The sequence below is a fragment of the Filicampus tigris genome, chromosome 2 (genome assembly GCF_054856515.1).
Source record: "Filicampus tigris isolate MCC_2025a chromosome 2, RoL_Ftig_1.0, whole genome shotgun sequence".
NCBI lineage: Eukaryota > Metazoa > Chordata > Actinopteri > Syngnathiformes > Syngnathidae > Filicampus > Filicampus tigris.
In genome coordinates this window covers 15,943,236-15,969,980 of record NC_141218.1, presented here as the reverse complement: position 1 = coordinate 15,969,980, position 26,745 = coordinate 15,943,236, and the positions used below count along the sequence as shown (strand labels likewise).

At 39.5% G+C, this 26,745-nt stretch overlaps 5 protein-coding genes across 30 annotated transcripts in view; 2 read left to right on the top strand and 3 right to left on the bottom strand.

Moving 5' to 3' along the window:
* The window catches only part of LOC147151591 (regulator of cell cycle RGCC), a 32,095-nt gene extending 12,814 nt beyond the window's left edge, over positions 1-19,281 (bottom strand). Inside the window, exon 1 of the mRNA XM_086013363.1 lies at positions 19,197-19,281. The gene's annotated coding sequence lies outside the window, so the exon portion shown is untranslated. The remainder of the gene's footprint in view (positions 1-19,196) is intronic.
* Positions 36-11,656, top strand: plp1a (proteolipid protein 1a). 2 transcript variants are annotated; one of them, XM_086013311.1, is made up of 7 exons: positions 36-309; positions 3,904-4,090; positions 5,642-5,798; positions 6,091-6,259; positions 7,579-7,652; positions 7,725-7,790; positions 11,205-11,656. In XM_086013311.1, exons 1-7 carry the CDS (start codon positions 306-308, stop codon positions 11,361-11,363), a joined length of 816 nt encoding a protein of 271 aa, XP_085869437.1. In that variant the 5' UTR covers positions 36-305; the 3' UTR covers positions 11,364-11,656. The 2 variants fall into 2 exon arrangements, with proteins under 2 accessions (XP_085869437.1, XP_085869446.1); XM_086013320.1 differs by lacking the exon at positions 11,205-11,656 and adding an exon at positions 8,147-11,195.
* Positions 12,856-19,252, bottom strand: rab9b (RAB9B, member RAS oncogene family). 3 transcript variants are annotated; one of them, XM_086013342.1, is made up of 2 exons: positions 19,197-19,252; positions 12,856-18,220 (listed from the first exon to the last, which is right to left on the bottom strand). In XM_086013342.1, the coding sequence occupies exon 2, from the start codon at positions 18,171-18,173 to the stop codon at positions 17,562-17,564; it is 612 nt and encodes a 203-aa protein (XP_085869468.1). In that variant the 5' UTR covers positions 18,174-18,220; positions 19,197-19,252; the 3' UTR covers positions 12,856-17,561. The 3 variants fall into 3 exon arrangements, with proteins under 3 accessions (XP_085869468.1, XP_085869458.1, XP_085869477.1); XM_086013332.1 differs by having other exon boundaries at positions 18,541-19,212; XM_086013351.1 differs by having other exon boundaries at positions 18,693-19,212.
* A 929-nt stretch (positions 19,282-20,210) lies between the features above and the next one.
* Positions 20,211-25,200, top strand: pofut4 (protein O-fucosyltransferase 4). Its single transcript, XM_086013230.1, has 5 exons — positions 20,211-20,542; positions 20,767-21,105; positions 21,241-21,621; positions 23,025-23,647; positions 24,222-25,200. Exons 2-5 carry the CDS (start codon positions 20,767-20,769, stop codon positions 24,370-24,372), a joined length of 1,494 nt encoding a protein of 497 aa, XP_085869356.1. The 5' UTR covers positions 20,211-20,542; the 3' UTR covers positions 24,373-25,200.
* Positions 23,935-26,745, bottom strand: part of znf185 (zinc finger protein 185 with LIM domain) — a 26,405-nt gene continuing 23,594 nt past the window's right edge. For all 23 annotated transcript variants that reach the window (XM_086013127.1, XM_086013082.1, XM_086013092.1 and 20 more), the window contains one exon: positions 23,935-25,765. In XM_086013127.1, the coding sequence (XP_085869253.1) occupies positions 25,664-25,765 (102 nt within the window). In that variant the 3' untranslated portion in view covers positions 23,935-25,663. The remainder of the gene's footprint in view (positions 25,766-26,745) is intronic.

Here is a 26,745-nt window from a genome sequence, read left to right as displayed (position 1 = left end):
TTATATTAAAGGAAACAAAGTCCCCACTTGTATGGGCTGCAAATCTCTCCTTTGCGCGTACGGCGCGTCTTTGCGTAACAACGCAGTCTATGACCAAATTGGCCTCTTCATTATCCCCCACGCCTTTGGAGCTCATTGAAAGGCGACATTGTTGCTTTAAGATTGTTGTCGCAATCGCCGATGGCGCTGTCCATTGTTGGGGTGAGCTGGATTGATAACACGGGGGCCGACTTGGCGCATATCATCAGTGGAGCAGCTGCAGAGCGCGGCACAAGCCCTCACGTTCTCAACGCATCCGGGCAGACATGGGTGAGACTTCATCGCTACTACTTTAAAAATCACTTTTGTTAGTTAGAACTGCGCACTCGGAACTCGGTTTATGACTGGGGGACGGTATAGTCAACGTTAACTCGGTTTGTAAAGGGCTTGGTCTTAAGGTTCGTTTGTGTAACTTAATTAATAATGATAATGATCATTTTAAAAAGTAAGTTCAGTGCGTCTGAAATAGAACGGTCTGGAATTAGGGAGCTTTTACTGCTTCATCGTTCGCATGACGTCATTAATTGGTTAATTGCCACAAGCTGCCCGTTGATTCAGGTTCTCTACTGTGGACTCGCTTTGACAGTTAAATCTAGTGTTAACGGAAATGCAGTGGAATTGTAACCATAGCAAAATCTCTAACATTACATGTAATGCCAGCACATATCTGATTGTGCAGATGTGCCTAATGTTGTGGCCCGTGGCCAGTTAGGCTGCTGTTTTTGTGTGTGTGTGTGTGTGTGTGTGTGTGTGTGTGTGTGTGTGTGTGTGTGTGTGTGTGTGTGTGTGTGTGTGTGTGTGTGTGTGTGTGTGTGTGTGTGTGTGTGTGTGTGTGTGTGTGTGTGTGTGTGTAGGCCTCACAGAGTGGTGTTTTGATGCTCTCACCTGCCTCCCAGTGGGTGTGGGTGGCGGACAAGCGAGGTGTTTTTGCTCGGAAGTGGTGTGAAATAACTGTGAACGCTGTCTGTCTCTTTCATTGCCTGGCTGTGATTTGCTTTGCAACTTGTTCAGGCTCTCACCCAATAGCGGTTGAGATTGGCCGGTGGCCATGTAACAGAGACATTAAATGGATGGTTGGGTGTTATTTTCTCCCTGCTTCTCTGCTGGCCTAATGTGGCAAATTCCAAGTGTGCGTCTTCCCTATAGAGTGTAATTTGGAAAAGTGGGCCACTTTTGAGGAAAGTGCGCATGCACAGATACACATTTGGACAGAACAGCTATGTCCTTGTGTTATGTGCTCTATATGCTTGGCACCACTGCAATGGTACCAACCACAGTCTGTCATCCTGTGTACGTACTCGCATGCAGTTTTTCTCTGGCGTGCGTTCACACTGTTACATTGTTGGCTTTTCCATCCTTTTGCGGTCACATGACTGCTCGCCACTATCACACTTTCTCCTCTGAAGGAAGTCGATGAATGTGTGCGTACGAGTCGCAAGCATAGAGGTGCCTCTGGCCTTTGTTTGTGGGACACTGGTAGCCCTTGCGCCCCCACCGTGGCATGGGACAAAGACTGTTGTCTTTGCAGTCACAAAAGCAGCATGTCTCTTGGTCAACCTCCCCCTTTTTCTCACAGTCATCACCATGCGGCCTCATGAATGGAGTCACGGTGTCAGCTGGGGTCACATCAGACGCATGCCTTTGACCACTGCGTCCATTCATACAACAGATGACTATAGGAATGTGTAGCTTTTGAAAGTGAAGGGAAGTTTGTAGGACAGCAGATGGCTCTTGAGAGGGACCCATACTTAGAATAAATTAATGGAATATTTAGATTAGGGTTGAATGACTTTTCTTTATTGTAATCTAATTGTGGTTTTTTTTTCACAATTTATATTGCAATTGCGGTGATATGCTTTTTTTTTTTTAGGTCTTCCTCCCATGTGTATTTTTGAAGAGGAAGTCAACCCAAACACAATTTTTTCCAGTATATGTTCTATGCAGGCCCATTGTGATTATATTGCGTTTGTGGAATATGAGAAATCCAACCGTTTTTGTCTATAGCTCCGGGGGCGGCCATTTTGTCACTTCTGTCGACTAAAGATGACATCACAGTTGCTCAGGGCTCAGATAACGACCAATCATGGCTCAGCTTCAGAAAACAGGTGAGCAGTGATTGGTCGTTATCTGAGACCTGAGCAACTGCGATGTCATCTTCAGTCAACAGAAGTGACAAAATGGCCGCCACCTGAAATGGCTAAAATGGGTGCATTTTGCTCCTTAATTTATATTCCACAAATGCAATATTAATCAGAATGCCGTATTTCAACTAGTGGGCCTGCATAGAACATATTCTGGAAAAAAATATGTTTGGGTTGACCTCCTCTCTTTAACAAGCACAAGCAATATACTTTACATTATCTACATTACAATAACAGATTTATTCTACAAAAAATGTTTTGGTGTTCTAGGTTAGGCCAGTGCTAAAATAAAGTCAAATGAACGATGAATTGATATTACAGAATATTTCTACTTCAATTGGAGTTGTTAACTTGCTAAACACTTTGACTCGCAGTCTTTTAAGCGTTCACTATGACAACTTCATAAAAATTTTCACAACAGGTGTGGCATGAAAACAATAATGCAAACAAATATTTGGCTTTATCATTTCAACTTTTCATATTTCATGAAACAATGATATGTAAACATGTGGACTGCACTTCTTAAGCACTCAACTTATCTAAACACCATATAAACCCCACCAAATAAATAAAGCCAATCAACCAACTGAAATAAGCAGGGGTTTTTTTCCCCCCTAAAAATTGCATTTTACACCATCGCAATGTCCATCTGAATTTCATTAATTGTTCAGGCCTAATTTAGATATTCTTTTTGGTTAAAATGTTATGTTCATTTATATTAAATTATAATATCAATGTGAAACATTTTGAAAGAATGCCTCACATACTAGAACACATTCAATTTGCTCAGCAAAACTGGGACAGATATAAAAAATGAATTTATTTTAACAGTAATTTGAATGAGAGAATGGACAGATGATCTGCGCGGTGTGAAAACGTATATTGAAATTCCCTCTGCAGTCCTTTGTTCTTACTTTCCTGTAAATTCTTTGACTTTTAAATGAAACATTTACAATATAATTTGAACAAATATTGCATTCTAGAGATGGTGTGGACAATGTTAAATAGCCACACATCATCATCATATCCCTAATGAATTTGAATTGTATTATCATATAGATTACAATAGTTCTCAAAGTGTGAGTCACACCCCACTTCGGGGCACCAAGAGACGTCAGGTGAGAAATTAAGGTGAACATGTTTTGTTTTGTTTTAACCTGTGAAGTTAACTTGAAGTACACTTCAAAGGGGGAAAATTACATTTTTAGTTTCATGTCAATCCCTGGTAAGAATGAGTTATCAGTAATAATTTGCTCTATAAACAAACCTGTGATTTAGGATAGTAATGCACCGATACCAGTATCGATGCCGATACCGTATGTCTGTACTCGTACTCGGCCTAAAAAAAAGTTCTGATACTATGACACTGATGCCAGCCTGACATTTCATTTCCAGGCATCTCAATGTCAACAATTCAACAATGACAAGTTCTTACTCTAAAAAGTTTTACTTTTGCGTGAAACGTATGCCATATTCAGAAATTGTACAGTATTGGTTCTTGTCATCCACAAGTACTGTAAAAAAAAGAAGAAAAAACGCTTGTGTACAGCACATTGAGTTGTTTTGTGTATAAAATGTGCTATATAAATAAAGCTGCCTTGCCTAATGGAATAAAATATTGAAAATTGTATTTCTTGACTTTGGGAACACCTTGTAGTAGGCTCATTATTCTGTTTTGTGTTGCATGGTTCAGTAATGTGTCCCAATTTGGCTTTGGTTGCAGGTTGCTATGAGTGCTGTATGCGTTGCCTGGGTGGGATACCATACTGCTCTCTGGTCGCCACGCTGCTCTGCTTCTCTGGTATCGCCCTCTTCTGTGGATGCGGACACCAGGCACTCACAGAGACCGAAAGGCTCATCGAGACCTACTTCGCTCGTAACCTGCAGGATTACATCACCCTTGCTTATATGTATGTGGTACATTTAATAATGCAGGGATGGACATTTGATTATGTATTTGACTAGTGGGGAACAAATTTTTGCTATATACCTGTACTTGCTAAAGGGTTTGAAGAATTCCTTTCTGAATGTCCTAAACTCCTTTTTGTTTTTCAACACTTCTGTCATGGGGCTCGGCTTTCCTAAATTTTTGTTGGGGACCCAAAATGAATTTGATTGGGTGGCTAATTGTCAGACAAAAATGCATCAAATAGAAAAAATGTGTGAAAAAAAATTGGCTTTTTTTACCCACGTTATGCTATGAATGACTTTTTAAATTCATTACAAGGGATGGGCAAGTATTGATACCTTACCAGGTAGCGCATCTGACCGATACCTGTCTTATTTTAAGCTATCAGGTACTCGTGGATGCTGCCGATACCAGCCACTGATACTTAAAGGGGAAGTCAATGCAAACATTTTTTTTTCAAGAATATGTTCTATGCGAGCCCACTAGTTGAAACAGGGCATTCTGATAAATATTGCGTTTGTGGAATAAGTGTTAATCCACTCGTTTTTAGCCATCTCCGAGGGCGGCCATTTTGTCTTCTGTCGACTGAAAATGACATCATAACTGCTCACAAAGACCAATCACGGCTCAGATTCAGAAAACAGGTCAGCCGCAATTAGTCGTTGTGAGCAGTTGTGATGTCATTTGTCGACAGAAGACAAAATGGCCGCCCCCAGAGATGGCTAAAAACGAGTGCATTTTGCTGCTTAATTTATATTCCACAAACGCAAAATTCATCAGAATGCCGTGTTTCAACTAGTGGGCCTTGGCAGTAGTAGGTGCTACACTGTGGCAGTTTGACACATCGGCGAACCATCCTTTGCATCAAAAAGAAAGTTTTGTACACAATTTTTTGTCATTGTGTTAAATGAAATGTTACATATCAAAAGAACAAGAGGTATTGGTACTCGGTATCTGGGAATACTTCTATTGATATCAGTCTGAAAAAGTGGTATCGAACATCCCTATTTATTATCATGTTACTGTGTTTATGTCAATGTTCTGGCAATACATTTTAATAACTAGGTCCAAATTTCAAATAATTTTCTTGATTCATTGAGTCATTTTGTTTTAATTTAGACCAAAAATTAGTCCAGGATGAATAAACAAGCAACATTTGATTATGCCCATTTATATAGTGTCTGAATAATTCTAGTGCTTATTAAGAAGTGCAGTCATGTCATTGTTTCAAGAAAATGAAAAGTTGGATTGAAATAGATGGACAGTCTTTTATATTAATTCATAGTTCATTTGCCTTTGCTATAAAACCAAAACATTGACTGTATCTATATTAAATCTGATAGTGTTTATTGTAATACAGATGAATTTATTGCTTGTGTTTTGTTAAAAATACATGGGGAGATGACCTTGGAAATAATCAAATATGAAATCTGGATCGCAATATTGAGAGAAAAGAAAATTGCATTTAGATTATTTTTCAAAATCATCCCTAATTCACTGTTTGTATTTTGAAAGCCTGCATTTGACCAGTGGCTCTCCTTCTCCCTCTTAGCATTCAGTATTTCCAGTACGTCATCTATGGTTTGGCCTCATTTTTCTTCCTCTACTGCATCATGCTGCTGGCAGAGGGCTTCTACACCACCAGTGTCGCCAACCAAACCTTCGGGGAGTTCCGAAGCACGATGTGTGGCCGCTGCCTGAGCTCCACGGTGAGAGGGCCCGCAGTGGCTACGAGTAATGGGCATCGGGAAGATTGGATGTGGCTTAATGCACATCAGTCCCGCTGGGTGCCCGAGCTGAAAATCCAACGTACTATTAAAAGCCCGTTGGGGAGGGTACAAAGCACGTGTGAGTGATTGTGTCCAAGGATGGGTAGGCAGACATAAAGACATATTAAGTGATAATCACAGAAGAGGTTAATGTGGTCACTAAATGAGGCACATCAAAACACACTTGGAATTGCTCACAGGCAAATGACGTTTGTCCTGCTTTCTCCTGTAGTTTATAGTGATGACGTACGTGCTGTCTCTGCTGTGGCTCTTGGTGTTCGCCTTGTCCACTCTGCCCGTCTACTTCTTCTACAACATGGGGGCCACCTGCCGCACCATTGACGTCCTGACCGAGACCCCAGCGAGCATCAACCAGCTGTGTGTGGATGCGCGCCAATACGGTAAAGTTAATTTGCAATATTTGTGTATACTTCATTGCGTCTGCTGATGTTATCCAATGAAACACATGAAAATGGCCTGTAATTCTGTTAAAGGACGCCCAAAATTATTTTATAAATATATAAATATATACATATATGTGTGTATATGTATATATATATTTTTAATTTTCTTATTTTTACATGAATTATGTTTCCGCGTTACAGACATCGCATTAAAGTGAAAATTTAAAACGTTTCTGACTTGTATTCTGCCAAATATTGGAATCAGCATCTGCCTCCAAAAATCTATATCGGTCAGGTCCTCAAAACACTCCAGATTGAGCTTGTCACGATAATTACTAAATTGACTTATCGCTAAAAGTTTTTTTTTTTTCTGACTCAATAAATGATCAATAAATTTCCGTCCATGTTTGTTTACATATGTCATTAATATTCACTCGCTGCTTTGTTGCCTTTTGTCAGTCAGCCTGCTTGCCACTGTGTGAGTTGGCACTCACTCATCAACACACACATATCAACACTAAGCCTGCCGCTCAATGAGATACGGGCGAGAGGGTCGAATGGCTGTTGAAACTTGTTCAAACAGTTTGGTTCACGTGTCCCATAGGTTCATAGGCACACGGAATTGTTTTTCTCATTTTTTTTAATGAGCCGCGGCAGTGTATTTTAGAGCTAATAATAGACATGTAGCATTAATGCTAGCTGGCGCAACCACACACATTGGCTAAGAGCTATCTTCTATGGTAGTCTTTCAAACAAACAAAAAAACGATACTTGTGTTTATCGTGATAGTTTCTGAGAAAATATAGCGGGGTAGGGGGTCAAAAGTTTAATTTCAATCTGGTTCATTTTATGTACTTGACAGCTTTTTAAAACCTCAAAAATCCTGTTAAACATTATAACAATACAGCACTATGGAAAAAAAAAATCTGAACCTTCATAAAAGTTTTGCCTCTGTTTGGCTATTAAGTTTTCATTGTTTCCTTTCATTCATTGATTTTGCTGGTTGGGGTACAAAAAAAAAAAACTTAGTGGGGGTTCTGCTCTCTTTTTGTAAAATCACTTCTACGGTGAAGCAGTTTTGCTAACTCCCCCGTTGCTGTGTAATAAAGAGAAAGTAAAAATAGCCGCCTTAATTTGCAGAAGTTGCTCAAAAGTAGTGTTTTTTTTTTTTTTAATGGAGACGTCAATACGCTTTGGACCCAGGTCTGTGTTGTTTCTGGGTATTTTATAGCGTGTGGAGGAATAGCGAGCCTGAGATCATAAATTGCGCATGCGATGAATGCATCCAATTGATTAGAGCAACTTGACGTCAACAGGACTCCTGCCTTGGAACGCCGTGCCAGGAAAAGCTTGTGGAATAACTCTGTCCACCGTTTGCAAGACCAGAGAGGTGAGAGAGGCCAAACATTGCGCTTTAGGCTCACGCGTTATATAGACACTAATGCAAATCCTCTCCTATCAGTACCGAATGACCTACGACCTGTACATCGCCGCTTTCGTCGGCGCTGGCATCACCCTCATGGCTCTGGTGAGTGATTATCCGTCCGTTGGGGTCATTTGGCCTTTGCCGGTATTTACGGCTCATGTGACTTGTGACGCCGCAAGCGGAGGCGACGAGGCATCCCGGGCCCGCATGACTGATGACTTTCAGGACTATCGCTCTCTGTTCCCCATTCTCAGCTGACACAAACATCATCATAGTGTTGTAATGTCTGCTGGTTTCCCAGCCGGGCAAATGGTGGGCCCATTATACTCCCATGCCCCATTACATAGCCTATTATACACGGGTGGGATCAAATTAATGTCATTAGCAGTTAATCATGTCTTTGTTTTTCTTCTCTTCTAATGAGCCCTCCTTCCCTGTCTGCTGTTCTCTTCTTGCAGCTGACCTATACTGTGTCAACCACCTATAACTTTGCGCTGCTGCGCAATCTGGGGAGGAAGGGCATAGGCGCACGGTGTTAGGCTCGCCAGCGGGCTTCCTGTCTGACCACAGCATGGGGATTTCAAGGAACTGCAACCATTTTTTTTCCTTTTCATCACTTGTGCCTGTGTACACTTTTTATTGTTTCTTCACAGCAACAGACTTTCAAAACTTTTTTCTTTTTTCTTATCTTGCATTGTGTTTTGACTTTTCTATGAGGAGTGAGGGATCCCTCAGTTTTATTCTGATGCCACGTCACTAAAACATTTAGGTTTTGATTGTTAGGGTTTTATTTTTTACCTGCTGGACGTTACACTCTAAAAATAATTGGGTGAAAAAAAGAACCCAATATGGGTCAAAAATGGACTGACCCAACTTTTTGTTCGCGGGGAATAGGGACGGTATATAGTTTTTAGACCCAAACTTAAAAACCCCAATTTAAAAAAAAACAAACAGCTGACAAACATTCAATATGAATTTTACACTATAAATGGGGCGATATGCTAGGGTACAAAAAAAAACTAAAAAATTGCAAAAATATCCTCAACCTCTTATAATAATCACTTAAGTCATATTTTCACCCCCCGACTTTTTTTTTTGTCTTAAATACCTCAGGATGCTAGCTAGCTACCTCTGCTAAAATCGGCTACATCCTCAGCTAAACAGATCATTAAGTTGTACCCATAAAATCAAATTAGTAATACACACCGTGTAATATAATCAGGATTTGGTCAGATTTTAGTGTTAAAAAAAACGGTAGCGAATATGCAAATCCACAGGTGCCCAATTGCGAGGATGTGGGTGTCCACTGTAAAAGAGTTGAGTGAAAATAAATAACCCACAAAACCCTATTTATAACCCACCAAAAATAATACAAAAGGTTGGTTCCGCCCCTTTTGTACCGTATTGGGTTATTTTCGACCCAACTGTCTTTACTGTGTGGTGCCGAAAACTAACATTTTGTTTCCCACCATTCTCTAAACAAGCGGTAATAAATTAACATGAACTAAATAGGCAATTTGCAACACGTGCAGCGGACAATGGGGATTGTGTGTAACCTTGGCTACCATTCTTCACATCTGGTTGCCACGGTGGCAAGCCAACACTCATTTGCAGTCTCACAGTTGACCTCGGGACTTTTCTCACGAGCAGCCTCAATAATGGAGTGGCCTCATTTTGAAAAAGTAGCCAATGAGAAGTTAGTTAGCTGTCTCCACCAGGGGTCATGTGTCAAGGGGAAAGGGTCCCCTTTTTTTTAAAGCGCCAATGGGGCTTCTCTGCGACAGCAACCGTGACCTCCACCACCTGTTGAACAATGGCAATGATTGATTGTGAGCGAGCCGCCTAAAGGAATTTTAGATGATTTTGTTGTTTCTTTACCACAACAAAAGGACATTCTTGTTAAGTTTGATCGAGTACGGTCTGAAATTGTTTCTCACACTTGTGAGATGGCAAAAGTGCTTACTAAATAACCTATGTAGACGAAAATCAACTTTTGGGATGAGTCAGCTGAAAGCCACAGTACAAAACATACTCTGAACTACCATTGTCATTGAATACTCACTAATCAAATCAATCCAAACTAAGCATGATTATATTTTCAAGTCAGAGTGTATGCAATAGCTCTTGAACAAGAAGTTTTGGGCCACCATGAATATTGGGGATGAACAATTTTGATAACAGCGGTCAACAGCAAATTTTAATCGCAGATGGCTTTAGGTGTCCCTAAACGTATTTTGACATTGATTTAAAAAATGTCTTTACTTTTTTTCTAGCACATCGGGCTTTTGAGAAACAGATTCCATCTGTTGCTGAAACCTTTATTCATAAATATTGCTAAATATATTACTATATTAGACATGATATTATTGTTAAATTGTTATTATGAAAACCTGATGAGCTACAGAAAAAAACGACAGATTCTGAAACAGTGTAAAAAAATTAATCAAGAAAAATATACTATCGCTGATTAAACATTTAGTAAATTTGTTGACAAGTGTAATCTCACTGCAATTGCAATTTAATATGCAATTATTTTTTTCTTCACATTTATTATTGTTATTTTTAAACACAAGCATTGAATTAATCTGTATTACAATGAACAATATCAGATTTATTATGTTATTTTGGTCATATCAATTAGATTTATGCTAAAGTAAAGGCAAATGAACTATGAATTAATATGAAAGACAGTTTCTCATCTTCAGTTCGAGTTGTTAACTTACTAAACACTTTCACTTTTAGGCATTCACAAAATTCTACCAAATGTGACAAATGCAATTCAGTAAATCAGATTACAACCATAATGCAAACAAATCTTATCTGTTCAATTTATCAAGTTTCTTTAAACAATCATTTGCAAACGTGGACTGTACTTCTTAAAAGCTTATCCAAACACCATGTATAAATTAATAAAATATACACATATAGTTTATCAGTTAATTTAATCTCCAACTTGCAGCCTTTGGGATTTGAAAATTGCATTTTACTACATTGCGATGTCGATTTGAATTCGATTAATTGTTCAGCCCAAATGGACATGGCAGGCATATATATATATATATATATATATATATATATATATCCCTGCCCGTTATTTTATCAAGTTATTAATGTCTCATTTTATTAAATGACTGAGGTACTTTCGATTTGCATCGTCTCCCATTCTCAAGGAATTTTGTCGTAGTTATTGTATAACACATTTTTAACTTACCGAGGCAGTATTAACTTTTAGACTTTTTTTGTGTAAACTAGCACTGTACTTTTATTTTTGTAGAAAGCTTTATCTGGCTGTTAGTAGAGCATTTGTCAAGTGGCAGCTGGCTGTTTGAGTCAGGTTTTTTTTTTTTTTTTTTGTGATATTTGATAATAAAAGGAACATTCCAGTTTTTGCGCAGAGCGCCTGAAAGATTTATTTACCCTGCATAAACACTCCAGCCTTGGCTTCCTGACACATTGCGTGATGCCAATGCAGTGTTTTTGTCGGGCGTTTTGTATTCTCTGCTCTTTTGTCCTCAGGTGCACTCCTCCATGCAGTTGGGCATGAACCAGGAGAACCTGAGGAGGCTGAGGTGCAGAGCCAAGAAGGGAGGCTACGACCTGTATGGCCAGCTGCTGCGGGACCGAGGAGGGACGCTGCAATCCCCCTACCCTGCAAATTTATCTGACTGTTCCTGACAGATTTTCCATTGTAATTCATTACAATCCCGACCTATGATTCCCTTCATTATCTTATGTTTTCACGGCAAATTGGCTATTTTGTGTTTGCGTACCGAGCTCTATGACCCTAATCGCTTGGTGGTTTTGTTTGAACTGAGCCGTTCAGTGTCTAGTGCCAATTTACTGTCGTGCCTGTATTCGGTTCTTTCACAATATAACCTGTGGGGAATGAGGGGAATTTCAGTATGTGTGGTGAATCCATGATGTGCGTTTTAGTGAAGGCAAAATAAAAAGGCAATTATGCACTGCAAGGATATAGTATTTGGACACTTGCCCGTTATACCTGTACAGGAAGAGGAGCAGTATAGCGTTCACATTTTCAGATAAAGCGAACAAAATTGACTTCCAATGGATATATGATGATGAACAGTAAATATGAACAAAGGGTTCAAATCTGAGTCTACGGGATGTGATGCCCAATTTTTTTTTTTTTTAATTTAAATTCGCATACGATCTAAAAAGCAGATGGTTGCTTGTGAAGAATTTTGTCAATTTTGTGGACTTGACCGTTACATCCTGTCAGTTGAGGCAAACAAACATTTGTGATATATATATATATATATATATAGATATAGATATATATATTATAAAATATATATATTAAAATTGCCAAACTCATCTCAATTTCAATCTCAGTAAATATTCTCATATTTCTGTAGTCCTCCATGAAATCATACTTATATTTGCGTTGGATAAAAAAAAGAAACATTTGCAAACATGTGCTTTTACATTGGAAAACAATGATCAACATTTTTGCTTTTTTTCTGACATATGGACCAAACCAGTAACTGAATCTCAATTTGTGTTGGTGTATTTTCTGCACTATTTGAAATAATGTCCTGTATTATAAAATATAGGGCCGAAAATTAAACTTGTTTAAAAATCTAATTCAATGATTAGTCGACAAAATTATTGATATATTTATCGTTTACACTGGTCAACAAATGTTTACTAAAAGTTTCCTAGGTGAATTTTTTGTGCTGATTCTGCCCTTGTCTTTTTCTGTAGCACATGTTTCATAAAAAATGACATTGGTACAACATATTTAGCAATATTTATGAATTAAGGTTTCAGAAACAGGTGGATTTTTTTTTTTGAAATATCACAGCAATAAATTACAATGTATGGTAAAATCCGTATTGCGCAAGCTTTCATACACAAAGCCATTAATTAAAATTGACTGTTGACTGTGTCATTAAACTAATCGTTAGTTGCAGTCCTATAAAAATATAGTTATTTTGTCAAATGTCAATAGCTAAGGTATTCGTAACAAGGGCATAAAAAGCTAACAGTCTATTTTGCAAATATGTTTCACTTGTGATCACTCCTAGTCGTAATACATCATTCTGACGGTGGTGGTTGTTGCTTAAGTGCAAAGCTTTCCAGGGAAATATTCAAATGATAAAGCACAAGGCAAAACAGAAGCATGCAATCGCGCACACACAAAATATATGTGATACATTTTTTGTTTTGTTTTTATTTCGCACACAAGCAAAGATAATCTTATCAAATGTAGTGCAAAAAGTTTAGCGAGGGAAAAAACTAGATCGTGAAAAAAAAGTTGGACATTCCAACTTTCACTAGTTTAAACCAAAATTACTGGTTGGCCTGAACAAAACAGACGTTCAGTGTCATTTGGGCAATTGTGGTGAAATATGGGCCTCTCAAACATTTGTTTCAGCAATTAATTTGGACAGATCAAATTAAGTAATACATTCTTGAATATTACAGCAACGTGAACACTGACAATAAAAATGAAATTCATGATAACAACTGTAGGTAACGTGATCTGCTTATGAAGAACAAATTTTTGGCTGTTACAGATTTCAGGTAAACATTGTTCAGCTACATCCTTTTAGCAGGACAAGGAACATGAATGTTGAAATGACACAGGAAGGTCAAAAGTATTCTAAGTCAAAGACAATTAACAACTGATAAAACAACTTATAATGCCCAGGTGAGTTCACACGACACATTAAATGTATACTTACTAACTGTAGCACACTTGAGCTTAATAGTGTCAAAAATCTAATAAAAATCTGTTTGAAAGTAAAACCAAAAGTAAACAGGGCCGCCCGCGCATGAATAGCTTGGGTTCAGTTTCACAGTTATGTTTATCTACACACACTTACTTAGAGGGGAAGTAATGTAAAAAAAAAATCATTACAATATATTTTATGCAGCTCCACTAGTCTAAACACAGCATTCTGGTTATTATACTTGTGAAATATGAATTAAGCAGCAAAATCCACCCGTTTTTACCCATCTCAGGGGGTGGCCATTTTGCCACTTGCCGTCGACTGAAAATGACATCACAAGTGTCTCAGGGCTAAGGATGCGAACATTACATGAGCGAACCCAGAAAGCAGGTGAGCCCTTAGGCACTTGTGATGTCATTTTCAGTCAACAGCAAGTGGCAGTACATGGCAAAATGGCCGCCTCCTGAGATGGACAAAAACGGGTTAATTTTTCGGAGAAAATTCATATTCCACAAACGCAATATTAAACAGTATACTGTTAAGACAAGTGGAGGCACATAGAACGTATTATAAAGAAAATATTCAACTTGACTTCCACTTTAAATATTGAGGTCTCTAACTAATTGGACAATGACGATTTTTCGATGTTGAAAGGTTCTTGCATTGAGGTCTACACTTCATGTTATTTCAGTTTTAAATCCATTGTGGCGCGTGAAAGCAAAATCATAAAAAATAAAAAAAATCTGAACAGTACTTCTGCAACAAACTGCACAAACATTCACACACACTGTTGCTTTATGACACCGAGATTTTAAGCAGTAAACACACAAGGCTGGCAGCATAAGAGAGCATGAAACATGGTGCTACAACACGACCAAAATATATTAACTTATTAAAACATGTACAATACAATAATTTAAGCAGCAATCAATATAATCATGAAATTAAAAACAAACAAACAAAAAATCACTATGACTTAAAATATCCAAAAACAACACCAAGCTGGCAGTTGTAAAATTAAAAAAAAAAAAAGTACCAAATATAAATTAAACTCACATGTACTGACGAGAGATTGAAATGAAATCCAAGTACCATTTAGCGGAAATTAAGTACCGGTAAACATTATACAGCTTTATTAATACTTGAATAAATTGTTCGCTCTGTACTGTATGAATGGAGTTAAGAGCGTTGTGCAGTACACAAGGCTTTATCTTTGTGCTCACATTCATCTGAGGTCTACATGTGTGTCATGAACACTATCAGTGAAGCCAAGGAGACCTTAGGAAGAAGCATAGCTTAAAAAACACAAAAGAACGGTTTGTTAAAGCTTGCCGTACAATCAAGAAGGTAGAATTAAAAGCATGCCCTGATTATGAAAATTGTTCAGTGCAATAATCATAACCTCCTCTCCACATCAGGAAAACAAAGCCATCCGATATTACACAGTGTCTGCAAAACAAATAAACATCACACAACGGAACGGAGGGGAACCTCACGGAGGAATAAAAAGCAGCTTGGAAACAGTAGAAAAGGAAAGCTAATTCCGAAACGCTGGCACAAATACAGTACGTGAATCACCGGAAATGAAAGAACACCTGTAGCTTCAGTTTAGGGTGGTTGTAAAAACGTAGCTTGGGGGAAACAAAGCTCACAGTTCCCTTTATATTGATGACAATAAAGTCAATATTACGGTACACATTAGAGCAGAGGCGGTCACTGCTTGGTACCTAATTGCAATGTTGTTCGTGCCTAGTAGTTACTGATGCTCTCAGCTATACAGTTAAGACGTCCCTTCTCCTGCTAGCATTCGCCTGCTAGCGCAGAACACTGGCTGCTGAGAAAACATCATTTCACACCATTTGTCTGCCTAATAACTTAAAGTTCTGAATTCATTATGAACAAAATACAGTGGAACCTCCATGGTCCAGCACTCCAAAAGTGGTTTAATTTAGAGTGCAAAGAACGTTTTCTGTACAAATATTGATATTAAACATGTGGTACAAGCAAATCTTCTGAGATATCAGCTCACTGAGCATCCAAAGGGATTGCTGTAACTCTTGAGTGTGTTTTACTTGCCACAACAAAGGGGTACCAGTGATTGCCAAAAGAAGTGTGAACAGAGTCACAGAGAAGAACATCTTAACTGTGGCATAGGAAAATAGCTTTTCACTACAATATGGACAATAAAATTTTTAAAAAGTAGATGCTAACATACTGTAAATAGCATGTAGCTGAAAGCACAATAATGAAAAGTAGTTTTTACTCTCCGCTATATGTCCATGAAGTAAGTTTTACTTTTGTTTTACCATACAGTGGCTAACTCAACACGGTGGACTACTAGTTTGAAATGTGGACTCAAATTTCCAAGGTTCTGGGTTTGAATCTCAGCTCCAGCATTCCTGTGTGGTGTTTGCGTGTTCTCCTTGTACTTCCTTCAACAAATCTTGAATTGTTTTTTTTTTTTTACAGTACAGTATTAGGAGTTACATAGCAAGTAATTTTGTCTTTTAAGACACAAAAACATGAATCCTATTACGTTAAAACGTAATAAATTTACGCTAAAACATGAAATTTATCTAGTTAAAATGTCATGTTGCTTGCGTATTTAGTGTAACACGTAGCAATTACTCTAGTTTCATCTTTTCATGCAATAAGTTATTAAGCATTAACGTGGTTTCACAATTTAATTATAAATTACCGTGTTTTAATTTGATATGTTTCATGCTGTAATGTAATGTTACCAAGTTTTAATGTTTAATGTTAATGTTTTAATGTTAAAATGTGAAACCCAATACTATATGGTAAAGCAAAAATTTCGCTTCAGCATTTGGTTTAACACGTAGAAATGACTTCTGATTCGGGTCACCTGCAGAGTCCTTTTTGTGTCTTATGAATCAAATTTACTAGTTATGTAACTAGGGGGGGCGATATAGGCAAAAACAAATATGTCAATATGTTTCTTCAAAAAACTCGATAAGGATGATTTGACGATTTTCTACAGAAAATACTGTAAATCTGCACTTGCTTCACAGAACAATTATGGATAGACGTTTCTGAACAACAGCTTGTTTGTACTTCAAATTACTTCATACATCTTCGTAATCCTTCACGTGGTTCGTGGTTGAACAGAAATGTTGGCAAATTGCTCTTCACGGCAACCGTTTTTCGGCACTTTACGTTGCTGAGACGGGACCCTCCTCCATATTCGAAACAATGTGCTCCGCTTGGCTGCTATCACAGTCATGTGACTGAATCTTGCCTGCTGATTCGCAGAATGAAGTCTTATCACTTCCTCTTCCTTTGCCGTCTATGCATGCTGATTCGCCGAATGAGGATTTAATCATTTCCTCCTACTTTCCAGCCAATCAATGGACCCGTTGATTTTTGAACGGGTCTGTTTTTGAGACAGTATTTAATAGGTGAGAATGTAAAATTACACACTGTTAAAGTAACTGACGATAATATTGAGGATGATACATGTATATATCGCCCAATTCTATATGTGACAACTAATACTGTACCAAAAAAAAGCCCAAGTGTTTAAAATGATTTAGGATGTAAAAGAAGACACGCTCCATCATTCACACGAACCGAAAGTAACTGCTTCGTCTTATGATAATGTGATCACTTATCACGTTATCTCATGAAACTTATCACAGTATAACAAGACCTAACTTTTTTTCTTTGGTGGTGTGTCAGCAATACACTTCTGTACTTCTCTTTGAACTTGTATGCTGGTAATTTTTAAAACATGATCTGAATTTAAAGCAACTTGGAATTCAACCAGCATCCCGGAAAGGATTGTGTTTGACTTTTAGAGGTTCCACTGTAATTGCTTTGGAAGCATCACGGACATAAATCTGCATGTGCAGACAGAACACGAAGTTGGGTATGAGGTTAAGTGTGCAACATTAATGGAAGCAGACGGTACAGAATGAGCGTTTCAGGGTGCCTGTACCTTGGCTGGAGCAATCATTCAGCCCTTTCGATAGCGGCCGTACCCTTGACACCGCTCTCCTCAGATTACATCTTATCAGCATCAATAAAGAAAACAGCCTGTGCTGTATCTTATCCAAAGAATCATAGAGCAACCGGTACCTGCCCTACGTGTACCATAAACAACAACTCACTGGCTCCCAAATCCACCCACAGGCATTGAGGTTTCAAACCTGACCCGTCAGCAGCAGGACCCACGAGATATTTTGCGGTTGCCATGGAGATCTATAGTCCCGCTCAGTACCGAGTGGTCGATATGATCCTCAGCGGCCAGAACCTGCCTGACGGCCGCCTCAAACGCGGCGGTGACGTTCGTGTCATCCTTAGCGCTGGTCTCAAAGTAAGGACAACAGCCGCTCTCCTCGCACCAGGCCCGCGCTTCATCCTCCCCTACTTCCCTATGCTCCATGTCCACCTTGTTGCCCAGCACCACAAAAGGGAACCGCTCAGGATCTTTCACATCAGAGTAATACATGAACTCCTTCTTCCAGCCGCCGAGGTTCTGGAAGCTCTGCAGGTCGTTCACGGCAAACGTGAGCAGGCAGCAGTCGGCGCCTCGGTAGAAAGGCGTGCGCAAGGACTTGAAGCGCTCTTGGCCGGCAGTGTCCCAGATTTGAAGGGTGACGAGGCGTCCGTCCACTTCGAGGTCCCTGTTGAGGAATTCGACGCCGATAGTGTGGAATGACTGCGAGTCGAAGCGGTCGGTGACGTAGCGGTTCATCAAGGAGGACTTGCCCACTCCTCCGTCCCCAAGCAGGATCACCTTCAGCAGGAGGCTCTTCCCACTCATCATGCTCGGCCCTCCTCGCTGGGTGGCACACAAGAGGGGCTCAATTCATCCTTAAAAGATTAAAAATTGTCTTTTAATAAGTTGAGCCTGGTTTTCAAATTGAAAACAGCAGTCCTGGAGGTGTTGGTAATGCCCATCACAAAGTGGTTGACAGCTGCTAAGCAACTGAAGGAGGACATTTGTATGACTGGCCTTTCCATAATAACAGAGTAATCCCCGATTTTTCAGATTTGGTTAAAGAGATGACTAAAAACGGGTGGATTTTGCTTCTTAATTCATATTAAACAAACACAATATTAATCAGAATGCCGTGTTTCAACTAGTGGGCCTGCATAGAACATATTCTTGAAAAATGTTTGGGTTGACTTACCCTTTAAGAGACAACCTTCAGTTTTTTAAATTCTTGACTCATGCTCATTTATTATCAATAAATTCCACCCTGGAAAATTCACATACAATAGGCAATAAAAATAAAAGAATCAAATGAAAAACAGTAACCAAATAAAGAAACAAACTCCTTACCTTCCTTCTAGTGTTTGTCTTACAAACCCGCAGCAATGCCTGAGGACATTTTCTTACACCGCTGCGCTAACTAGTTCATACGTATTCACCACACATGTACGGTTTATTATAATCATACGCCCCAATGTAAACAAGAGTGACTCTTGAAACCACCACTGCACATGCGCAGACATGTACCTGCTTGTCAAACAGAGCTTGCGGCAAATTCCTCTTTACTGTCTTATCAAGTCGATCTCATGCGGAAGTGCTTATATGACCATGCGAAACAATAGGGAGGGGAGCGTGAGTATCAAACGTACTGTCAAACAGGCAGTAATACGAAGCACACGTTTCCAACTAAGTTAGCAAGCTAGCCGGCTGCTGTGGTCAGCTTGTTGACATTCTGTTAGCAGCGGAGCATGAGCACTTCAAACAGTTTGAACACGTTTCAAAAGCTACATACGAACGTGTTACGGTCGTGCAATTCTTCATCTTTATGTAAAAGCATTGAATGCGGGTACTTACCCCGTCCTTGGTGGTTAAAAATGTTGCTGTCGCCCCAGTCCCCTACATCGGGCTGAGATTGATTGTAGTGACGTATCATATCCGTGCGTCTCCATTGGATAGGTGCCGGAACGCAAGCCCACAACCTCCTGGGTCTCAAAGGGAGGCATCATTGTTGTATATCGATACATTTGGGGTATTGGCAACCATGTTGATTATTATTGTTTTTCATCAAACAAAAACTGTGAATTTTAGAAAATTTTGCCTTTATCTGTCTCATTTTCCTCACAACCTGTTTTGCCCCCTTCTTTCTGAATTAAGTCTACACATGTGGAGTAAGAAACTGGACTGTGCATGTGTGAATTGATTTGTTATAAATAATAACATGCATCAGTGAAGTAAACAATTTTATATAAACATTTTACGTTTATAATGTATTTTATTAAATACTTGCTTATTTTATTTGAAATACCGGTAATACAATTCTAGGAGATTAAGCAATTTTACAGATACAGATTTAGTCATTGTTCATTTTGAACAATTAGACATATTTATTTATTATTTATGTATTCATTTAAAAAAAAAACTTTTATAAGCTTATTATTAATTTACCTTTTACTGTATACTGTGGACCCCCACTATTTGCAGGCCCATAAATATTGAAAATCCGTGTAAAATTAACGGCCATTAAACAGTAAATGCATTGTGGGGAAATAACGAAAATAAAATCTTGAAAAAAACGGAGGCTAACCGCCAAAAAGTGTTTTCCACGGAAAACCGAGTTGACCCCACCGTTTTGAACAACGAAAAAAAAAAAATATATATATATATATATATATATATATATATATATATATATATATATATATATATATATATATATATATACTTACTAAAACTTGAATAAAAAAATCTCATCTAGGAATGTCCGACTCCTGACCTGACCTATCTGTTCGTTTTAAAAAATAAAGTGGACTTGACCACAAGAGTGACATTGACCTTGACAAGACTTGACAGTGTGCGTGTGTATGTATGTGCTTTTCCTGAAAATCAAATGAACGTCGAATTTAAAAACGATTACTGTACTTCCAGCTACTTGTGCCGTTCTTATACCGTCTTCAAACTGTAGATGGCAGCGTGTCGCTTTACTGCTTCTGGGGCGCGAGAAGAAGAGAAGCTGCGCATGTGTACAAGAAGAATCCAGCTGTTTTTTTTTTGTTTTTTTCAACGCCAGTTGCATCGTTCGGTGCGACCAAATAGCATCCCGCTAACGCTTACCTACATTAACATTGCTTTAATCCAACATATTAAATTATACATTTGGAGATGTAAGACGAAGCTTCCATGCGATTTCAGTGTTAACGAAAGTAAGACGTACTTGTTTGTTTACCCACTTTTAGTTTACATGCTGTGGCAGCATGTGAGTTTATGTCTTGTACTAATATAATTTTACCACTGAATGTCAAAACCTTCCATTTGTATAACCACGTTAAAAAAGTCATGTTGCTCGAGAGAGCAGTATGAATGATATATTTGATATGATAATGATAAATTCCCAACTTTCACTGCATGTTGCTTTCTGCTGTTTCAGATGGCAGGGAGAGGCAGGCTGCTGTCCTGTTTGTGTTTGGGTCTGTTTGCTGTCCTGTGCTGGGTGTGGGTTTCCTTCGCGTCCTTCCCCGATGAACAACATGTCATGGTGTCCTATGATGCAGCGGACCAAGGACATTTTAAGCCCCAGAGTGCTCTTGCAGACATGGAGTTTGCTCCAATGAGTTCGTACCGTGGGCCTGGCAACCAGGACGAGCGCAGCAACAAGGAGCTGCCTATTATCCTGTGGTGGAGCGGAGGCTTATTCCCACATTTTCCGGGAGATACAGAACGAATTGACTGTGCCACATCATCCTGCCTGGCCACAAGTAACCGCAAGGTAGCAGGCGTTCTCAAATGATGCTTTTTGTGTGTCATTATGCTTTAATTTATTCATTTATTTATGTGCTGTTTCAAGTAAATTGTTTATGCAACCTTGTGGAAGGAGTAAGCCATTGAATTGTTTGATCATAAGGTCCAGCTGTACAAAAGGACATCGTCCATCATCTTCTACGGGACGGACTTCCGAGCCTACGAAGCACCACTCCCTCGTCTCCGCCACCAGACGTGGGCTCTGTTCCACGAAGAGTCCCCCATGAACAACTACCTCCTCTCGCACGGGCCGGGCATCAGGATGTTCAATTACACCGCCACGTTCCGCCGGGAGTCCGACTACCCTTTGACCCTGCAGTGGCTGCCGTCTCTGAGCTACCTGCTGGAGCCAACCGTGGTATCCCTGAAGGAGAAAAATCAGCTGAGGCTGAAAGGCCTGGCCCCCGTACTCTACATGCAGTCTCACTGTGACGTACCGTCCGACAGAGACAGATACGTCGGAGAACTAATGAAGTACATCGAGGTAAAGCACACGTCATATTAGTAAGATTCAGTGCCAGTGTTTGTGCTTGTTCATAATAGGGCTGAAAGATTTTTGAAAAATAAGCTAATTGCAATTCAGCCCCCCCCCGCTCAGTATGATGATTACAATTCATTATGTGATTATTTTTTTCAAGGTCCTTTTTTAACAATCACAAGCAATGGATTCATCTGTATTACAATAAACAGTCTCGGATTTATTATACATAAATGTTTGGGTTTATTGGTTAGGTTTATGCTAAAATAAAGGAACATATGAAAGACAGTTCATTTATCTACTTCAGTTAGTTACTAAACACTTTTATTTTCAGCTTTTTATGCGTTCACTACGAGATCTTGACAAAATTCTACCAAACAAGTATATCTTAAACCTAAATCAGTAAGTCATAAGTTAGATTTAGGGCTGGGCAATATCAAAATCGATATACAGTATATCGCAATAGACACCTGCTCATTATCAGTTGAATTTGTTCTCAATATGATGTTCTCAATAATGATTTGAAAAAATATATATATCAGGAAGTAAAGCCCGATCTCTGTGTTTTGCATGCTTTAGGCGGAGGAGGCTACAGTATGGAGTTAAATTTGTGCCACAATTACAAGCACCTAAGAGGAAAATTACAGCACAATTGTTCTGAGTGCATGAGAACCGTTTTTGGTAACCTTGTCCGTCGAACTTGCAAAGAAGAACTGCACGCACGCACAATTAAGTGATAAATATATATGTTAAAATAAAATTAACTAAATTCAGCCTTTTTCTCCAGGTCCTTTTTTGAATATTAATATGTAATATTAATTACATGTTAATATTAAATATGACGTTAGAAATCTTTCTTACTACTACAGTGAGCCCCTGACATTTGTGAGGGATAAGGACTGAGCCCTGCCACTAATAGCAACTCATCAAATAATTGACACCCCCACAAAAAAAGGTTGTACAACCACTTATAGATGCCACAAGGTAATTTGAAATGGTTATCATTCATTATTAATAACATTTAAAGTTATTCAGGCAAATTTGTTGTTTCAGAAATGTGTATCAAACACAATATGTATGAAGTTCTTAAATGCACTTCAACATAGTTCTTTGGCACCAAGAGGCCACAAGATGGCAGCAAAGGCCTATTTTTGTCTAAATGAAGCCCCTCAACTCACTTCAACATACTGTGGCTTCCTTGGCACCAAGTTGAGGCAAAGCACTACTTTTGTCTGAATGAAGGTCCTCGACTCACTTCAGCACATTTCCTTAGCGCCAACATGCCACAAGACGGTGGCAAAGCAATACAAATAAGTGAATTTTGAACGAATAACAGAGGATAGGTTCCACAAGAGATCTGCGAGTGTGGAAATTCACGAATGGCAAACTGTGACTATTCCCCACCTCAGGTGGATTCCTACGGCAAATGTTTGAACAACAAAGCTCTACCCGCACACCTGGAGGACACATCCACCGCCACAGGTGAGGAGGCCTCCTTCATGAGGTTTGTGGGCCGCTACAAGTTCCACCTGGCGCTGGAGAACGGCCGCTGTGCGGACTACATGACCGAGAAGCTATGGCGGCCCCTCCACCAGGGCTGCGTTCCCGTGTACCGGGGCTCTCCTGCGGTGGCAGACTGGATGCCCAACAACCACTCGGTCATCATAATCGACGACTTCCCCTCACCGAAAACTCTCGCCGACTTCCTCAAGTTTCTAGATGAGAACGACAATGAGTATGCCAAATATTTGGAGTTCAAAAACGCTCACAGCATCACAAACGCTCGTTTGCTGGAGGCTCTGGAGACCCGCGACTGGGGGGTTAACGATATGAGCAAACCCAACTACTTGAATGGATTTGAGTGCTACGTGTGTGACCAGGAGAACTCGCGGCTGGCTGCGGAGCGAGCCAATAGAAAAGCTCCGGAGACAAACCCGCCTCCAAAACCAAAGATGGCTACCAACGCTCACATGGGATGCCCTCTGCCCAGCCCGGGGTTTGGAGAAGTCCAAGACCTGCCTGCAGATGATGGGTGAGTCACTTCCAAACTCTTCACTTAGACTGGTCAGCAGAAAATTTTAATCAGAGATGGCTTTATGTGTCCCTAAACATATTTTGGATGATAATTTGAAAATATCTTTACTTTTTTCTAGCAGGTTTTTGAGATTTTTTTTTTTGTTTGTTTTTGAGTTTGACCTATAAAAGCTTGCACAATATGGACCTTTCTATGCGTTGTAATTTATAGCTTTAACATTTTAGAAAAAAAAATCCACCCGTTGCTCAACCTAACCCTTAATTCATAAAGTTAAACAACACACATTATGCTATTATGATGTTATGATTTATTATGAAAATCTAATGGCAGATTCAGAATCACTGCAATCCCCAGCTCTAATAAATATGACAGCAAAGTAGTTAAGATTGAATCAACAGAACCTCTGCAGGTTGCAGCCCAGCAGTTCACTCCATTTTGCCTCAACTGTTTCAAGAAGATTAATCCACACAACGGTCTTAATGATCACTTAATAGCCTAATTTATTATGCCCACGCCTAATTAAAACATCCCCTGTGACGGACGGGTTTAATGTTGACGTATCCGTCTGCAGATGGTTGCAAATGTGGCTTCAGGACTACTGGCAGAGTCTGGACCAAGCGGAGGGCCTGGAGTCTCTGATAAGAACCAACGAGTCGGATCCTGCGCTATTGTGGAAGCACATCCAAAGAATCGCCGTGAGCCGAGCGAGGGGCAAGCACTGACGTTGGCCTTAAATAGGCCAAGGAGGATGGAGGACATCCAGGAGTCCAGATGTGCTCCACAGAATACAAAGACTTTTTTTTATAATTTATTTTTTTATTTTTTTGGGGAGGAAACAAAGCGCGCGCCTTATTTGCACCTGTGCCCAAAACTGCTCTTGCCTCATGGGCAGTTTATTTGAGTTTGGTATTTTACAAGGCACATACCGTCAGTTCAATAATGTCAAGGTGCTGAGCATTAAGTTTAAACTATGTGCGGCAAAGTTGCTCCGCAGGAGCGCATTGTCATTCTCAGGGGGGGAGACATGTTTGCATTGGAGTGAAGCCAAGCCTAATTCCAGTGTGCCAAGTGTGTGTGTGTGTGTGTAAGAGAGGACAATCAGGACAGAGCCACTGGACTTAATTATGTTATGTTTTCACCCTTTTTTTTTTTTTTTTTGAATCAGTAGCCCAATTGTTTGCTATGCCAATGCAAGGAAAATGTGTTACTAAGCCGATATTTTATCAGTTTGCTACGACATGGTGTAGTGATTTGTGCAATTTTTTTTGTTTTTGTTTTTAAACAACATGCAAACGAGCACACTATATTTGTTACATTTTCGTACCCGGGTAAATATTTTATTTTGTGAATAAGCATCAGACAAGTGATCACTGCATGTTTAAGAATGGTATTTTGTAAGAAGTCATATTTAAGCAAAGTAAATATAAATATTATATTGGCCCTCATAATGGCAGTCTTATTGAATTTAAATTTGCAGTTAAGCCCCAAACGATACATACTTTGACCAAGTTTCGAGGGTAAAAATAATCAAATAAACTTCAAGCACAATCCTAGCGCATTCTTATGAGTGATTTGCACATTTGGTATGCATCTACAGTGAAGGTGATTGAATCGGAATTGGACAAACAGTAATGAAAATGGCAAACGCATTTTCTCTTAACGTCTTAAGAGTCTTTTGCCTCTTTCACTCCATTTCCAGCTAAAAGATACCCATTCAACAAATGAAAACTGTAACTCCAAATTTAGTCACGGTACAAATACATTTGGGCTTAATTGTATCTGATGTGCCGACATATCCTTAAGTTACACTTTTACCAGCAGGAAGAAGAGCACAAACATGTTTTACCAATGAAAATCTTGTCTTGCGTGAAAAGAATCTAAAGTAATTATTTTTATTGCTCGTTACAGTCTCTTGGCTCACCCTAAACCTCCATCCTTCTTGCATTGAAGCAGTCCAAACGTGGTGGAAGAAGGCCGCTTCTCACTTTAAATGCAAATGAAGAGCCGCTGCGATCAATCGAAGGCTGCAGAGTAGCAGCTTTCGCAGTGGACCTTGCCGCCGTGCAGGAACATGTTGTCGATGAGGTCTCCCATCGGCTTCCAGCACGAGGCACACTGAAAAATAGGGAGGGTGCCGTTACAAAATGTCTTTTTATAAATATTTGACTCATTTCTTTGCTTGAAAGCACACTAGTGACGACTGAATGAGTAGTAAAAACCAGGGATGAAAACGTGGCGCAATTAGTCCAACTCACACGTCACCTATGGACAATTTACATCCTTCAATTAACTCAAGGCCCCTCAATTAATTGTTCCCTTACTCTATTAAATATGAATTGAATTGCAACCTCAAAACCAAGGTCCATACCAAACTATGATTTTTTTTCCCCACCATCTTTATTATTGCACAATTTTTTACAACAATATAACATTCTGCTCAACTGAACCATGATTTTTTTCATGTACCCGGTAGCTTTACACCCCAAGCAATGATACTTTATGTGGCATCATCATTATAACCGGCCCCCCGAGGGCAACCATAACTTCTAAGTGGTCCACGATATAAACAAGTCCCTGCTAAGCATGGGCTGATTACTGGTTTGATGGTTTACTCTGGTTTTGAAAAGTCAAGCTTTCAATAAGAGTCGAGTAAGCAAGCCGTCTCTTTGAAGTTAATTGGGCCTAGTTGCTTTTTTTTCCTCCTTGGCAAGCAGAGAGGGGAGGGGTGAGCAGTTAATCACAAAGGAGAAGGGAGGGAGCAAGATGGGGGGGGGGATCATGGATGCATTTTTGCTCTGTTGATTGATGTGTTTTGTGTTTAAAAAAAAAAAAAAAGGTGCCAGCGGGCGGGTTTCGAGTTAGGCCAAAGCCTAGGAGTCTGTTCTAAAAATAGCTCACCAGTGATGGGACACTGTGAATTACTAAGAATTGAAACAGAAGTCGGATGTTAAAATTTTGCATCACCCATGTTTTGTTTCTCGACCTTTTTTTTTTTTTTTTTTTTCCCCAAACACATCCACAGTGGTGCAGGCCGCCACCCACAGATTCGGACACGTCCATGAAATTACCAACCGTCCAACCCACCTCTGCCACAT

Coding starts and splice junctions, on each gene's coding strand:
- pofut4 (XM_086013230.1), top strand. CDS start 20,767: ATGGCAGGGAGAGGCAGGCTGCTGTCCTGTTTGTGTTTGGGTCTGTTT. Junction 21,622..23,024: donor AACTAATGAAGTACATCGAG/GTAAAGCACACG, acceptor TCCCCACCTCAG/GTGGATTCCTACGGCAAATG. Junction 23,648..24,221: donor GACCTGCCTGCAGATGATGG/GTGAGTCACTTC, acceptor ATCCGTCTGCAG/ATGGTTGCAAATGTGGCTTC.
- plp1a (XM_086013311.1), top strand. Junction 6,260..7,578: donor TGTGGATGCGCGCCAATACG/GTAAAGTTAATT, acceptor TGACGTCAACAG/GACTCCTGCCTTGGAACGCC. Junction 7,653..7,724: donor CCGTTTGCAAGACCAGAGAG/GTGAGAGAGGCC, acceptor CTCTCCTATCAG/TACCGAATGACCTACGACCT.
- rab9b (XM_086013342.1), bottom strand. CDS start 18,173: ATGATGAGTGGGAAGAGCCTCCTGCTGAAGGTGATCCTGCTTGGGGAC.